This window comes from Cylas formicarius, unplaced genomic scaffold (assembly GCF_029955315.1).
Source record: "Cylas formicarius isolate icCylForm1 unplaced genomic scaffold, icCylForm1.1 PGA_scaffold_10__41_contigs__length_53128322, whole genome shotgun sequence".
Taxonomy (NCBI): domain Eukaryota; kingdom Metazoa; phylum Arthropoda; class Insecta; order Coleoptera; family Brentidae; genus Cylas; species Cylas formicarius.
Window position 1 is genome coordinate 23,419,211 of NW_026844214.1, and position 16,380 is coordinate 23,435,590.

At 32.5% G+C, this 16,380-nt stretch overlaps 2 protein-coding genes across 4 annotated transcripts in view; one reads left to right on the plus strand and one right to left on the minus strand.

Moving 5' to 3' along the window:
- The window catches only part of LOC132695749 (uncharacterized), a 257,921-nt gene that overhangs the window by 202,340 nt on the left and 39,201 nt on the right, over positions 1-16,380 (minus strand). The window lies entirely within an intron of this gene.
- Positions 5,367-9,351, plus strand: LOC132700720 (3'-5' exonuclease). The gene is made up of 6 exons (XM_060668227.1): positions 5,367-5,623; positions 5,707-5,822; positions 5,961-6,185; positions 6,241-6,382; positions 9,016-9,117; positions 9,172-9,351. Exons 1-6 carry the CDS (start codon positions 5,420-5,422, stop codon positions 9,247-9,249), a joined length of 867 nt encoding a protein of 288 aa, XP_060524210.1. The 5' UTR covers positions 5,367-5,419; the 3' UTR covers positions 9,250-9,351.

A 16,380-nucleotide genomic window follows, 5' to 3' on the forward strand; every position in this document is an offset into this window, starting at 1 on the left:
GAGTTCGCTTCCCGTAGAATTGAATACGTTCATTTTATTTTGCAGGCTTCAAGCGTTGTTTACTCTTCTTTGCAGGTCAAGTAAATACAAATTGGCAGTATAACATTCTAAAGCTTGATTTATGAATACGTAAAATATACGATTTCGTTGCTTTATTAATTTTTAACACGATAAATTACGTTAAGTAGGTTTTCCAACAATTTCAATTACGTTAAATGGGAAATTTTAAACAGTTTTCAAAAAGTAGGGCAAAAAGCATTTTTGATGTCGTCTCTATCTAGAGATTTAGTTAGAAAATTGTTTTTTACTCCATGAAACCCATCTTATCTATAATAGTTTTGCGTTTTATTTTTGATACAAAATTACAAAAAAAATCGAAATTCTACTAAAACTACAGTAAAACATATTGCATAAGTACAAGGTGAGGTGATTGGACCTATTTATTTGAATAGTCGTTGCCATCTTGGTCTAGACAGTTAAATTGAATAGAAGTCAAAAAGAAGTATTTACAATGCTTAAAAATATTCTAGATTTGCTAAAATATAAATATTACGAAAACGCAATGCTATTTTGTCTAACTGAAGCTAATCGACCTTATAGTGAGATTGTTGTAAATAGTGCGACAGACTCACAAAGAAATGCAATAATGCCAAATACATGGGATCGCACTACCTATGTAATTAATTAAGATATATTACGTCAACGAAAAATCTGACTGGGGTCTAAACAACGATAAAATCATTATATTATACCAAAAACACCTAAACTCTATACAAGAAATCTTCTATCCAGCAGGGATATACTAGAGCATAACAGTTTATGTTTGCTAACAGTGGATTGTTTTGTGCATTTAAACGAAAAATTTAACATAAGTAATTTATTTAACATTACACACTGGGCAAATAGTCAGGGACAACAATTTGCTTCATACATAAAAAAGTTTTTAAAAATTATTTTCTTTGAATAAGCTTCTTGATTTTGTTCGTAGAATATCTTTTGTTAGATTTAGGCTATTACTAATTTCATTATGTCATAATCTGCAATGTGTTGGATCATAACATTGTGCCTTATGAAATTTTATTTAAAAAATTAGAACATCATAGTATAAACTTTTCGGAAGTTTTCTGAAAAATAGGTTTCAAAGGTTTCTTTTTTAACTAATGAACTTTTAAACACTAAAGAACTAAAACATAAAATCACTTGAGTCATTATATGATTTCTGATAAATGTTCCCACTTTAGATGACACGGTATCTGTTATTTCAAGAGGCAGCATTGAAACTTTTTTTGTTACTTCAAATATGCTTCCGATCTAGCTGAAAGATGATTTAGTATTAACAATCTTTTTTTAAACAAAGAGAAAACCAAAATTTTAAAAATACCAACTAACTCGAGGTAGGTAACAATGTTAATCCATTGTGTAGACGACAAATTGTCGTTATCAATTTATCCCGTCGTATATTTTTAATAAGAAGATTTCCATGTGAAATAGACTTTTACACCTGTTAAACGTTTTATTTTGCACTACTACACTCAAAAATTTCCTATGCCGGTCAATTGCAAAACACAATTTTTAAATTACACAAGAGAGCGATTAGCCTTCCCAGTATCACAAGGACGTCCGTAAAAGATCCTCGAGACATCTGACAGGACACAGCGTATGTTCTAGTGATATACTGTTTCAGCCAAGGGACATCCTTAAGACGTCTCAAGGATACGATGTAGTAACATATCAGATACGTATGTTGGTAGGATGTTTGTTAGGACATACTAAGGAATCCAGTTATACTGGTTGAGACGTCGTTAGTATATCCAACTGTGAGGATAGAGAATCTTGGGTATGGTTGGTGAAATCATCACTGGAATGGCAGGCGATATTTGAAATGCACAAGTTTTTTGCAATTATTATTTAATCATTAATTTTGCTTTTGATGGTAAAAGTGAAGGACCGCCGATTGATACCATTAATAAAACACATTTTATATAGATTTTTTCTATTGTAGATATGAAAAAATGGTAGGTATATAATATAGCAAAAATATAGAAAAATCTAACCTAAAATATCTTAAATATAGAGTAATATACTATATCTTGAACTAAACTCTAACACAATAGCTAATATGTGACAGGTTTTCTGTCATTCTTTGGTGAAAGTAGCTCTCTTCAGCCAAGCAGCTATTGAATTCTCACATTCTTTTGATGTTTACGATGTGTTTGCCTTCTTATCCGCATCTGAAAATATTTTAGTTTTGAGAAAGACAGGTTTTATATATCTGTACTTTATAAAAAAAAACAAAAAAAACGAGACTGTTACCTTAAATGTTTAAAAAACAGATTTAAAAAATCGCTACATCTGCATTTTACGTAAAGTCTTTTTTAAGAAAAAATATACTAACTATACTATATAATTAAAAATATAATTTTGTTCAGGGTGATTTTCTTTAACATTGCTTGCTTACTTAAATAAAAAATTAGTTTTTTATGCCTAAATTTAACTGCTCAAAAAATATGACGAGAAAGTGGATTTAATTTTTGTTTTCAAAAACAAAGCAATGAGATACGAAAAGAAGTCTAGAATCAAAAAAGATATGTAATCTAAAACGTATAATATAATTATATAGGTTACAAAAAAGTCAGTTTTACCTTAACTCGGTCCAGCAATCACTCCTTAAAAAAGTATCAACTAAGCCATCGCCATAATATATATTTCATTAAATTATATTTCTTATACTTTATTTATATTACAATTACGTCCTATTTATTTTTAAAAAACAAAATATCTACTTACCAAATGTTAATTTGGCCAATTTTAATTTTAAAAATTTCTCCTTTTACTTAATGCCAAACCAACTAAATTTCATTGCTAGTTCATTTGAAATCAACGGGGTCAGAGCTTGGTTTACAAACTCATAACTGCTGCCGCCGCCTGATTTGGCTATCTCATTGAACTAGCAAAATAATAAAAAACAAGACATGATGTTGGTAGACTACATAATAATGGTTAGTTCAGGTTAGAATTTATCAAATCTTATGTTATATATTCCCATAAAGCTTTACTTACATGATTTATTAGTTATTCATTAATAATAATACCACAAAAAATAACTGAAATGAAAATGCTGAAAGCAGTAAGCATAGCACGCAAAATACTCAAAATATATGCCAAGTGGCCGTATACCGTATACCATCAACAAAAAAAAAGGCTGAAAAGATGGCGGACGACGAGACGCAGGAGAAGCCGACGAGACGGAGGAGAAGCCGACGAGACTCTAGCGAGTCCGGCACGGCACGACCGCGAGTAGTTGCGTCATTGGTTGCAGTCGAACGTGTTGTCAAATGGGATCTTATAAATAAATATATTATTTTTACGTTTTTGTAACATTTTTACTCAGATGAATCCGTATTTTCTAAGGTATTTTTATTAAAAAAGCGTTTCTTGTCTCGTTCGTGTCCAAAAATAATAAAAACAAGTTTGATTCCGTTTTCTTAGAGCTTGCCAACACTGACGTCGATGTAGATGTACACAAAAACGTTGCCAATAAAAACCACAAATCTAAAAAAACTAAGTATTTTCCTTCTTAGTTGTTCAAAATTTAACTTTTTAGGTTTCATTTTGTTTTACGGTTTTCCACTTTTTCCCTTATTTCTATTCTAATGTTCCCATTATAGCATAAGAGGATATCCTCAGGCCATATATTTACGGGATATCTGTGGTATATAGTGTACAGTAAATTCGCAAGCTATCTATGCAGAGGATATCCCTAGGATGTACAGTATATTTGCTAAAGTATACCTAAGAACATCCTCGACACGTCCCGGTGCATGTGACTTAAATGAGACATTGACCGGATGTATTGGGGATATTGTTTGCTACCTGGAAAGTCTATTTTTAATTTTTTGAAATACACTCTGTATAATAGGTTTAGCTTTAATTAAAAAAAAGAAAGGAATGAATGAATATCTAGGTGCTGATTTTTTTTATTAGGTTCAGGAATACCATGAGTTTTTTTTTTCGACGACAAACGCTTACCTGCTGTTTTTTTTTATTATTGTACTTATGTTTAGTATCCTAATATTTTTGTGTTGCTATGTGTATTTGTGTGTGTGTTTATCTTTAATTGGTTTTACATTTACATTCTTTTGACTTGGTATAATGTACCTTGTACAAAAATAGTTAATAAATTTATTCTATTCTGTTGTAACAATTGAATGAGATGAGTAAATGGTACAGAGTACAAATGAATGTATGTTGTATTATAAATATTATAGATGTAAATAATAACTTAAATGGACTGAAATGATACCTCAACAGATTAGTGAAAACCGCGTCTCGATAATGCCTAACCTAAAATATCGAAGAAAGAGAATTTAATTTGATTAGATTTTCAAAAGACTGGTAATTGCAATGATACAGTTTCATGATTTTATAATAATTAAATACCAAAAGTTTTACTGGTTCAAAAGATTAATAAAAAAGCGTGTACTGTAGTGTAATTAGTACCTGTTAGAATGCTTTTTATTAATGATAAACATATGGATATGATTGCCGTTTGTCTTCAGTGACAAATTTGCGTTATGATCGAAGCTTTAGAATCTAGTTGTAGACAAACTCAGCTAAAACAACTCCGCTTCCTTATCAGCTATCACTGCTTATGGTTGCTAACGACAACTAAAGTTTAATTAAATCAATAAAAAAATCCTTGGTTTAATGAAATTAGTTTTAAGCATATTTGTAAAGGATCTCTTTATACTTACCTTTAGTAGAGCATTGCGAGCATGTCAAAATAACAGCAACAGATTGAACTATATTATACTCCTATACAAATAACTCGTGAAAGTGGGCCGGGAGGCGTCACCGCACCACTAGCTAACCCGGCGCAAATAAAGTGCCACCATCTTAGGTTATGTCCTTCTTCGATTTACCTCTCTATTGTTTGTACCACGTTGGTGGCTATGACTCGTAATAAAGTATTGCAAATTATTTATTTGAGAGCGAGCGCGTGTGGTCAGTGATGTCAGCTGCTTGATTAGAAAAAACATTCATGCGTTACTGGCAAATAAATCGGGTTATTGCAATACTCTTAGACAGAAATATCCATTTAAAATCAAAATTGTTTTTATATTACTTTTTTTATTTAATAGCTAGATGGTTTGAACACATAATGGCAACGATATTAAAGGTTTCGGGCTCTACTAGCCCTAGGATCTTTTCAGAAAATTTATATGAAAAAAGTTGACGCAGAGAATTTGTGAAAATTAATTTTAAGTTCTTGTAATAGCTAGGTAACAAAATTGCTATGTTCGGAAAAAAAATTCCTTTTCCTGAAAATTATATTGTTTTGGATTTAATATATCTCCTTGTCAAAAAATTATGGTTTCATTAGTGTCAACCGAATCCTCGACGTTTCGGCAATAGGCGAATGCCTACAGCCAAGGTTGCTCATCCTACCTATTTCAAACGAAGAAGATACCTATTTTGGTTGTCTCTGCCTTTTAGTTTTTATCTGGTTTCAAGTTTGTGGTTGTTAGTATATGTGATTATCAAAATAATGACTACAAGAGAGAGTGGTACATCCAGGATATTACGTTCCATGATTACACCCGAACAGAAGCACTTGGAAGAGGTATTGTGAAAACTCCCCAAGTTTTTTTTAAACTGAAGTGCTATCAATATTAATTTGGCGCCAATTGGGTACTGTGATTTTAGGAACGAAAAAAACAAGAAGTGGAGGCAAAACTTAACAGACCTTTTCTAAAATACGATGGAAAAGTCACATACAATACCACTTTTAATGACTGTGCCTATACCTGTGACAATTTGCTGTAAGTTTTAAGTTTGTATTTACCTTTATATGTAAAAAAACTACGGTATACCAAACATGAGATATTTGCTCCTATTGGGAGCGAAATACACAAAAGCCCTAAGATCACCCTGTCTGTTTATTAGGAATATTTTTTTAGAAATTGGCTTAATCAGTCTGAACATCAAGAATGTGTGGTGGGGTTTGATATGGAATGGCCCTTCAGTTTCAAGATGGGAGCAGGAAAAACCGCTTTGTTACAGATAAGTCCTGATTTGGAAAGATGCCACCTTTTACATTTATCCAGTATGACAAAATTGCCAAAAGCTCTGGTTGAACTATTACACCATCCAAAATTAAGGCTAACCGGAGTTAATATTAAGAAGTAAGTGTTATTTATTTATAAAATCATTTCGAAAACTTCAAACCTTCTTTTTTAGTGACATTAGAAAACTTTGCAGAGATTTTAAAGAATTTGATGCTAACAAACTTTTACCCAACTGTATTGATTTAGGTGTGCTTGCCAGTACAATATTACCTGTAACTGGACGGTGGAGTATGGAAAAGCTAGTAGATTACATTGTAAGTGTTCGATATACTAATTACATTTATTAATACAGTGAAGTCACTATACAACGTGGACAATATCTAGACATAATTTTTACAAAAATTCTTTTTTGACCTTAAAATACATCGTTTACCCTTTTAACAATACATTAAAAAATATCCTGTCCAACTTTGTCAGATTTATCTCAAATTCTAAATATCTGAAATCAGTTCCACAAAAACAAGCATAAAAATAAGTTTCTCTTCTACAAACATTTTTCTCTATATAAACACTCAAGAAGTATGTTGCGGAAATAGCAGAATATTCTTTAGAATAACTTTTCCGTTGCAGCAAAATTTTAGGTAACTTTATATTTTACCTAAGCTAAGGCTAACCTAACCTTACCTAACTTTTAACATTTAATTAGTACAGGATGCCCTAATCACAAATAACAAAAATGTTGATGTCAGCAGATACATATACATAACACATAACACACACAAGTAGAGCGGAAATTGGTAGGAATAATTTTATTTAAAAACTGATATTATTAAGAACCTAAAATAGTTTTAAAATTAATAACTTATAGTTGATGGAAAACATTGTGTTTTTTCTTAAATTAAGTTAAGAACAATAGGGGTAGTCCCCCTCGTATTAAAAATGTGTTTTTATAATAGGAATAGTTCCTTACTAATTGATTGTTTTATCTATTTTCGTTTTTAAGATAAAAAACATACATAATTTTTCAGCCATTTTTGTAGCGCGATATCTCCCTAATGTTGACTTTTGACAAATGTTTATATAACAAAGTTAGTTATTTCAGATAAGCTATCACCACCTTAAGTTTTTAGCGTTTTGAAATACCCTGTATGGATGTAGTAAATATATTAGGTGGTCCTAATTGTAATGGAGAAACTTTAATAGCGGATACTGCAAATAAAAATAAGTAAAAAGTTACAGTAGAGATACAGGATGTTGTGCTATTGCGAAAAAAATTGTGGTATACCAATTAGGTGCACTTGCAAGTAAAATAAAAGTTAAAGAGAGAGTTTTTGTTTAGAAATGATTAATGCATCTAAATTGATTAATAAAATTGGGATAAATCATTGAACTATGAAATCATTAAACGGTGCCGCAAACTTCTGTGGGTAAAGAAAAACAAATTTGTTTTTCAGTGACAATATTATTTACCAAGTGCGAAAACAAAATTTATAAGAGATTTTAAAAAATAGGAACAAATGATTTTTTTCGCAATATTTCAACACGGAAATGAAGCATTTTAGGACATAACTTTATATGACCTTCTTTACTTATTCTTATCTAAATATATTGTAATAGCTTCTATATTATAATTCAGACCAACCTTCAAAAAGCAGGGTGACTTTTAAGTTTTATCAAAAAGTATTTATTTATTCATCAAAATTAGTGTCCCCTTCAAAGTAATGCCTCCCAGATAATATACTTGGGTTAATGTGTTTTCCAATCGTCGAAGCACTTCTAGTTAGCACTTTCTGGTTTAGCCTTGATTTCTTCCAGCGATTTTTTTCTTTATGTCCTCAATCGTGCCAAACCTCCTTACTTTCATGAGTTTCTTGAGTTTTGGGAACAAGAAAAAGTCACAGCTATCTATGCAGTCACTGTATATCCGGTGAGTATGGTGGCTGAGGCATGATTGTGGTTTTGTTTTTGGGCTAAACGTTAGACACAAGCAACCATGAGTGACCAGGTGCATTATCATGATGCAGAATCCATGAATTGTTTTCCCGTAATTCCGGACGTTTCTTTCGTATTACTTCTCGCAAACGGCGCATAACTTCAAGGTAATACTTTTGTTGATCTTACGACCTTGTGGTAAGAACTGTTGATGTACGATAATCAAAGAAAACAGTAAGCAAAACCTTGACGTTTGATCGAACTTGACGTGTTTTTTTCGGTCTTGGCGATGCTGAATTTTTCCATTACGACGACTGGACTTTGGTTTCGACGTCATAACCATATACCCATGATTCGTCACCAGTTATGACTCTTTTGAGCATATCAAGACGGTCCTTTTGTTTAAAATTAGGCCGTTTCGGAACAAATTTTGCTGCCACACGTTTCATGCCCAAAAGTTGTGAAAACATTGCATGGCACGAGCCAATAGAGATGCCAACGTCTTCAGTTACTTTTCTAATAGTGATTCCACTATTTTTCGACACCATTTGTTTCACTTCTTCAACGCTTCCATCAATTATTGGAGCATCCAGAGCGAGGTTCGTCATTGGTGTCTCCTCGGCCATTTTGGAACAGTTTGTACCACTCATCATTTTTTTTTTGGGCAAAGTAGATTCGCAATATGCTGTTTTCAGCATTTCAAGTGTTTTGTAGTACTGTATTCCATTTTTTTACACAAAATTTTATGCAAATTCTTGTTCCTTTTTTTTTTTGGCTGCAGAATATCGCCGAGCACACAAAACACGTCTAACGCTTCGGTCTGACAAAAAAAGTAAACGTGCAAATTGGCTGAAACGTACGTAGTCCGCCCAATTACAAAAGTCAACTTATTTTTTGAACACACAAGTCCCTGATAATAAAAAGACATCAGAAAATGTTGTAATTATAAATATACTTTGACTTTATAATTTATAATTGAAATAACTCATTTTTATATAGATTGAATACTTTTCAGCTCAAAATGAGAATTGATAAGAACAAAAAGATTAGAATGAGTAAGTGGCATATTGTTCCCTTAAGCTGCCATCAACAAAATTATGCAGCCATTGATGGATATGTAAGTTAAATTTTTATAATTTTTCATCTTGAATTTAAAACAAATTATTTTCAGGCATCATTGTTACTTTATCAGGAACTAATTAAACTAAAGTCATCAGATGAAAACATAAATATATTGAATATTTCTTAATAATTTGCATATTCAATTTTAATATTTTTATACATTTGCATGTTATATATTTTGTATCTTATATATCGATGTTTTATTAACTTATAATCAAGCCCATGAAACTGAAGTCTTTTTTATTTCCAAAAAATGTCCAAATTGGTCAACATGCAATAATCATGTTTATGAATGAAGTGTATAGAATTTATTCTAGTTAGAATGCTCTAACTAGTTCTCTGTGTCAGTTGTAGATTTTAATCTGGATCAAATCTGCGCCTTAAAGTCTATAGTACACACATATACCTTGGGCGCACTGTATATTTTCTAGAAATGCGAGATATTAATCACTAAAATCACCTGGTACATATATAGTGGTTAAATCCTTTTTCCGGGTAAGGCGCTTTATCAATGTCGAATATATTATCGTACCAAAACGGTGCCGGTTGTTTCGTTCAATAATTCATACGTGGATGCATGCACTGTTTCCATATATTTCCTCGTTACAAAACTGCTTAGTGTTTAACTGATTCTGGTTTGTTTCTTAATAGTTATGCGGCACGATATGAGCCTCAAAGTTTCGGGTTCAACCGTCTCGTATTTCAAGTCTCTCGCAACTTTTGACGGGCTCGCAAACCTAACCAACAACGCTGACGTCTCGTGTGGCGCTTTTCTGTTCTCGTTGGTTTCGCAATTTGTCCGTGCCATTCTTCTAATTATCGCAATAGTCACGCATGATACCAGTTCTTAACCATACTGGGGAACACTATAGGCCAGTCTACATTAAGCTAGTAGAATGGCAAAGCAAGTGGATACTTTGCTGACATTACTCAAGCAACGAAGGTCATATCAATGAGGCTATGCTTGGTTTGAATTGAATTGGACATTCACAGTCATCATTAAACGCCAAATGCTAAATAAAATCACATGATAAATAATCGGGAAGTTAATGAATTTAGTCCATTATATTAGGAGTTATGAACAATTAAATTCTAATTGAGATTTTTTGTTGTTGACGTTTATTTTAGTTTTGTCTGCTTATTTAGTTCCACAACCAACAGAAAAAGCAAATAAAAATTGACTTAGCCGCTAAAAACAAAGTACCCTAATAATTTCACGAATAATCACGTTTTCTGAAATAGTTGGATTCAGATAGATGTATTCAAGACGAAGTCAATGATTGAGCAGCAATTAATAATTTAATAACAATTTCCCCGCAGGGATGTTACATAACTTGTAAATGAATGGAAATACCAGGAAACATTCATGATTTATTTTTTTAAAGATTTTTGAATAAGCAGTTTTGACCCCATAATTCATTTATATGAGCAGACCAATGCAGTCTCCTTTCCAAATGTATTCCCAGAATTTTCACACTATTTACAACATTAGCATCTTTACTGAGACGAAAGATAATTTTTAGGTCTTTTTCTTCATGTACTTATAGCCAAAAGTAGAGGTCCTAAACCGAGTGTTGAGGTGAGCCTGTCGTACATACCTATATAAGTTCTATAGGATCGAGTTTGTAAAAATATGACAGTGTGTTCAGCACATGTTAGTTCCTTCTTTATCAAATTATCTTAAAATTCAATATTTTCAGTTGTTAAGCAGCCGATAATTTCTCGTTTTCCTCAGCATGAAGTTGTAGTCTTGTCTATGCGCCGTGCGATTATGGCTTGTTTTTATCCATAGCTAGTACTGAATCACCCGGAAGATATTTTACCCCAATTTTTCGATGTGAATGTTTATTAGCCTGTTCCCTTTTGCCGAAGGAATCTTCCTAACCACGAATCAATGAAAATTTGGCGAACACCGGTGTGGAGTGTGGAGTCTTGTGTTTTGTTTACCAAAGATTCCTCAATTTATCTTAACAGAGGCGAAGCAGTATTTGTTCAACTGAATGTACTTTTCAAGAGTTTTTAGCTGTTAATCTCAGAGAATCTCAAAGGAGAATTAATCACCCAGTGATTACGATCCTTACCAATTGAGAAAACTGACATGGAAGGTCTCACTCAAATTCTTCTGTCCTTTATTTTCCCTGTTGTCCCGGCTTTAATTATCGAATTTCGGCGCTTAGCATTTTAGTGGATAAAACGTCCAACTTCGCTTTCGTAAACAAACAATAATCGGCGTCGCGTCGGGTCCGTAAACACGGAATCACAAGCGTTATCAAGCGGATTCGGCGGCAAATTTGAATAATTTTGTTTTAGTGTGACGTCGCACAATCAAAATGTAAATCGTTCTCGGAATATTCGTGCGGGGTTGTCTCCGGTGATGGAGTTTTATGATATAAATGGAAATAAATGTCGCATTAATATCGTCTCCGGAACTTATAGGATGTTAATAAAACATATTTTCGTAGCTTTCCTAGACGCTTTATCCGTGTCGATATCCGGCGAAGGACGTTGTCAACCTTCGAATAATTTCGCAATTATTAAACAATACATTCTTAACGACTTTTAAGATTCCAGTACACTATACAGCATGTTCTCTGATGGTGTGTCGTTACTAAAAGGGAGAATGTTCTTTTGGGATAAAGAGTGGTAATTTTTAAACCAGCAAAATATGAAATGATGTTATGCTATATTGCTTATTGCGAGAGAGTAATTAATTATTAATCAACAGTAAAACTTAGTGGCCTTAGCATAGGCGCGGTATTGTATCGTATGATCATAGGAAGGGTCCAGAGGATGGCCTTAGAGCTTAAAATTAAAATTATAATCACTTTCGGGCAGTTGGTCGCAAAGATCGTTCTAGTGTTTCTCAATTTGTTGCTGCGAAGCCGATTAGGAAAAATTATTCGAATATGACTGGACAATCAGCAATATATCGACTTATGCACGAGGAGAAAATCGGCCCTATCAGGTCACTAAAGGGAAGCGCAGTAGGAAAATATACAGTATGTGAGCAACGAATTTCGATCGACAGTCGTTGCTTTAATAAGTGGCAATATTTTCAAAACGATCCTACTTCTCGTTTGCCACATAAGTCTAACCCGCCATTCACCGCCAATCAGCCTTAGAAAACTATGCAGAGTTATTCACGCCCCGACCCGAAATATTGTGGCTGAAATTCAAGGTTTTCATGAAGTTTTACTTTTGGGATATGTGGAGTTGTGTTATTCTGTGCGCAGGACACATAATGACAAAGTTGCTTCTAACAACATGATGTAATATTTCACCAAATACTCTTATTTTGAAAGAACGTCAAAATTTCGTGCTATGTTTTCCAAATATTTATTTGGTGTTAGTCCGCCTTTATATGTGGTAATCAAAGTCATCTCAAACAAGGGAGATACTGCTAACTTTGCTGTTCGTACTTCCTTGTACTTACCGGCTGAAATGTAATTTTAAAGCATCATCTGCATCTGTAAGGCCTTAATTAGATTCCACTTTTTAAAAATTTTGTATATTCATTATTTCATTGTAAAACAAATATTTGTTTTGCCTTTAATAATTTTTTTCATTTTATTTATATTTAGCTAACTAAAGAACGGCAAACTATAAAACTATTGTCCCTTTATTGTCGTTCTTGATTTTTTTTATCTTTATTGCGTAATATAAGCAAGATTTGATTTTTTTGAAAATATACACCACGCTTATTTAGCTTTCCACTTCATGCTAAATATTCTCGAAGTTAACGTACTTTTGCAACTAACCTCAAACTAAGCAAACTAACCACCCTATATTACCTCGAAGTAATGGGGAGTTTAGAACGAGAAAAAATTCTAAAACGACATCCGCCTTTTGCAAAAAAGGTATTTGCGTTCAAATATTATCTATCTCCTTCAAATTTTGTTCGCATCCAATGCAAATAGCGCTAAAGTCTCCCAAACGACTTTCGGAAAACGAGAGGGTGAAATACTTCGGCGCGATAACAGGATCCCTTGCTCGCCGAATTCCTTCTATACGGATTTGCTTATTTTTTTATCCCCAAAAGGCAGCCATTCGTTGGGTTAACCTGAACTACGATCGCCCCGCTCCATGACTATAGATATTGAACTTTTAGTTTGTTTATTGACAGTTTTTATTTTATAATTTTTCAATATAATTACTATAAAACTATTTATAAATCTTCTAAATTCCTCCTACGTGGCTCGTGCATAAATCAAACTTGCGGACGCTTTGAAAATCATCCTGTTGACTTTTTCAAATGTTTTTTTTAGTTTTCCGCTTTTTTTGCTATAAAACTTAGTGTAAACGAATCGTAAACAAAAAAATTAGCATTTAGATCTATTTCAGATTTACAACATTTAGACTAGTAGTAGAACGACTTTTTCTTTTTTATCATTATCATTTTAATCCATCTGCTTTGATCATGCCGTTCTATCTCTTGATGGAACCTTTTCTCATGTCCCCCGCGTAAGTCTCAATTCATTTTTATTAACATGAGTTACCTCACCATCCAAAAAGCTAGAATGTGAAGTGCTATTTCTTCATACAGAAACGTATTTTCATTTTCCCGGAGCTTAGTTAATTTATATTGTTGTAACGAACATTTTTGAAAATAAAACAAAATTTTGAAAAAAGGGAACACTCTGAAATTGCGAGAAGTGCTCCGCAAGAGTTTTTTTTGCATTTTCAACTAGTTTGTTTTTACACAATAACATTTTCTCTATCGAGATTCCACAAGAAAAAGTATCATCTTCGGGGAATACCAATTGGCACTTACCTAGTGGTCCCTGTATACCTAGTCCCTAAAAGTATTAATATTAATTGACTTGACTGAAACTGTCTCAGTTTTGTCTGGGACCAAAAGCCGGACTTTTGTTATTGTTATTCTAATAGGTCAAATTTTTTCCTTCGTATACATTATACAAAAGAGACTCAACAAAAATGCAACTTAATAAAATAAATACAAGATAGTGGAATACCAAAAAATACGCTTAAAATATTATAATGCACTGATATCTGTCAAAGAATCAGTAATATTACCACAACAGAGAACTACAATTGTTTTCAATTGTTTTGTGTTTTTGTCTTTCAACAGGCAGGTTTCTCTATATTTTTTAAAGACATTTGGTTTATATTATTAAGAATAGGAATATTTTTAAAGTTTTTTTTCCATTTAAAGACCTTATTTATTATTATAAAAGAATTTATGTATTATTGGGAACGAATTATCAATTACACCAATACGTTAAGTCAGAGGCCGTACTATGTTGAAATTGCTATTAAAGTGGCTATTCGAAAATCCAATAATATAAAGGGTGTCTCGTTTAAGAAAAATGAGAAAAGCAACCCAACAATGATAGTTTAAACATAATCCGAATTCTGAAGTTAATAAGTGCAAAACGGTTCATCGCAGACCCATACTCATATGTATCGTTGAGTTTGTCTTTGAAAGGTCTATCCAAAAATGCAATAAAATGTAGGGTGTTCCCTTTAAAACAATACAACTTTGTTTTACCACCCTGTAAGTGACGATTAGGAAAAAAAAGGTCATTTTAATAAAAAAAACTTTTGTAATTAATTTTTTTGTAACCCGTAGGATTGGAGATAAGGTATAGGCCCCTCTTAAGCGGGCTACCCTGCACATAAGTATCTCCGTTCAACAAAGAATTAGGCTGAGGAATAATCGAAGAACAAAACCAAAAATAAATAATTAAACGAACAAATAACAAGCCGTGATATTCTGGAGCTTAAGGAGATTAGAAAAATTTATAAATGGAAAAATACAGACAAATTAAATACAACTTCAATCTAGATAAGAAAATAAAAGACATGATCTGACAATATCAAAATTCCGAAATTAATAACAGTATAAAAATTGCGTCATAATATATCTAACTGCTTTTTAATATGCAATGGGATATAATTTAATAGGCCATGCAGATACTGATAACTGAGTGAAAGTAAATTATCAATAACTTAAGATTAGTCCAACTGAACTAACACCAAAAAAGGTAAAACTGATGTATAAGTAGCCTAATTTATCAATGGAATTTTGGATAGGTCCAAACAGAATAAAATAAAGACCGAGGCACTAATATGACGAAAAAAGTTAAGAGATTATCATCACCGATATTCGGACATAGATAAAAGTTACATTTAAATGTATAGTCTAGTCTAAGTTATCTATCTAGTTTGCTGAGTGGCAACTTCGACCAGCAAGTCAGCTCGTCACAATATGATGATCTCGGACTTCCAAAACTTAATGGCCTAAACATGTGACTAGGGCTGTAAATGATCAAAAGAGCTTAGTCGACGTAACTGATCAGAATTTATAAATAATAGCATATCTAGTCAATTTTGTTCCGAGGAACTTCATTTTCGATAGCAATAAATATAACCATACCGCTATTAGATACATAGAAACCTTGCCTATGCAAGAGTTTGGGGTGAAAGCCGGCCGCAAATGATCTATCTACTCATATTCATATTTGTACCTCATTTTGCATAGTTGTCGTCCTCGCCACTAGCTATAACTTGGTCGCCTGCGAAAAATAGTGTTATTAGGCACTTATCCTTATCCACCTATTTCTATTCCCTCAATTTCGTTTGTCCTACTATTGAAAGCTTGTAGAATATATTATATATTTAAAATAAAGTTTTTATCTTGACTAAACTTTTTAAGTTTCTGTATAAGTTTTGGATAGCTCCAACATAAACATTACTAATTCGTCAATATTTCAAACAGTTTTAGTGGTGGTAAGTTTCTGACTGTACGTTTCTCTAGAATTTGTTGTAAAACAAAAGTAATATCAATACACAAACTTTTTTCAATTTTATTGTTCAAAACCTCTGTCATACAGCCTTTCAATTGCGATAGTTACATTGATCATCAAAGAATTATTAAATATTTGATATCACATGTATAATCAATCATTGGTCCATCTTTCAATAATTCAAAATGGAAATATTTACAGATCCTGTTGCTCTTCCAAATTTTCATTCTTATAAGACTTTTCTTTTAATAAGTAGTATTTTCGTTTAGAAGGAAACTTACAATTGAAATATACAGCAGCAGTTATCATGTTATGTAACGTTAAAATAAAAAGAGAATAAATTTAAATTGAGTGTCAGCTGAAAAGTCTCAGGTGCAGCACGAAATAGTACCCGACGGCTGAAACAAATTCTGTATAATGATGAGCACGCACTGAGTCAAGAAAGTACAAGATATTAATGAAAGTAAACACCAGTTATGATGATAATGATT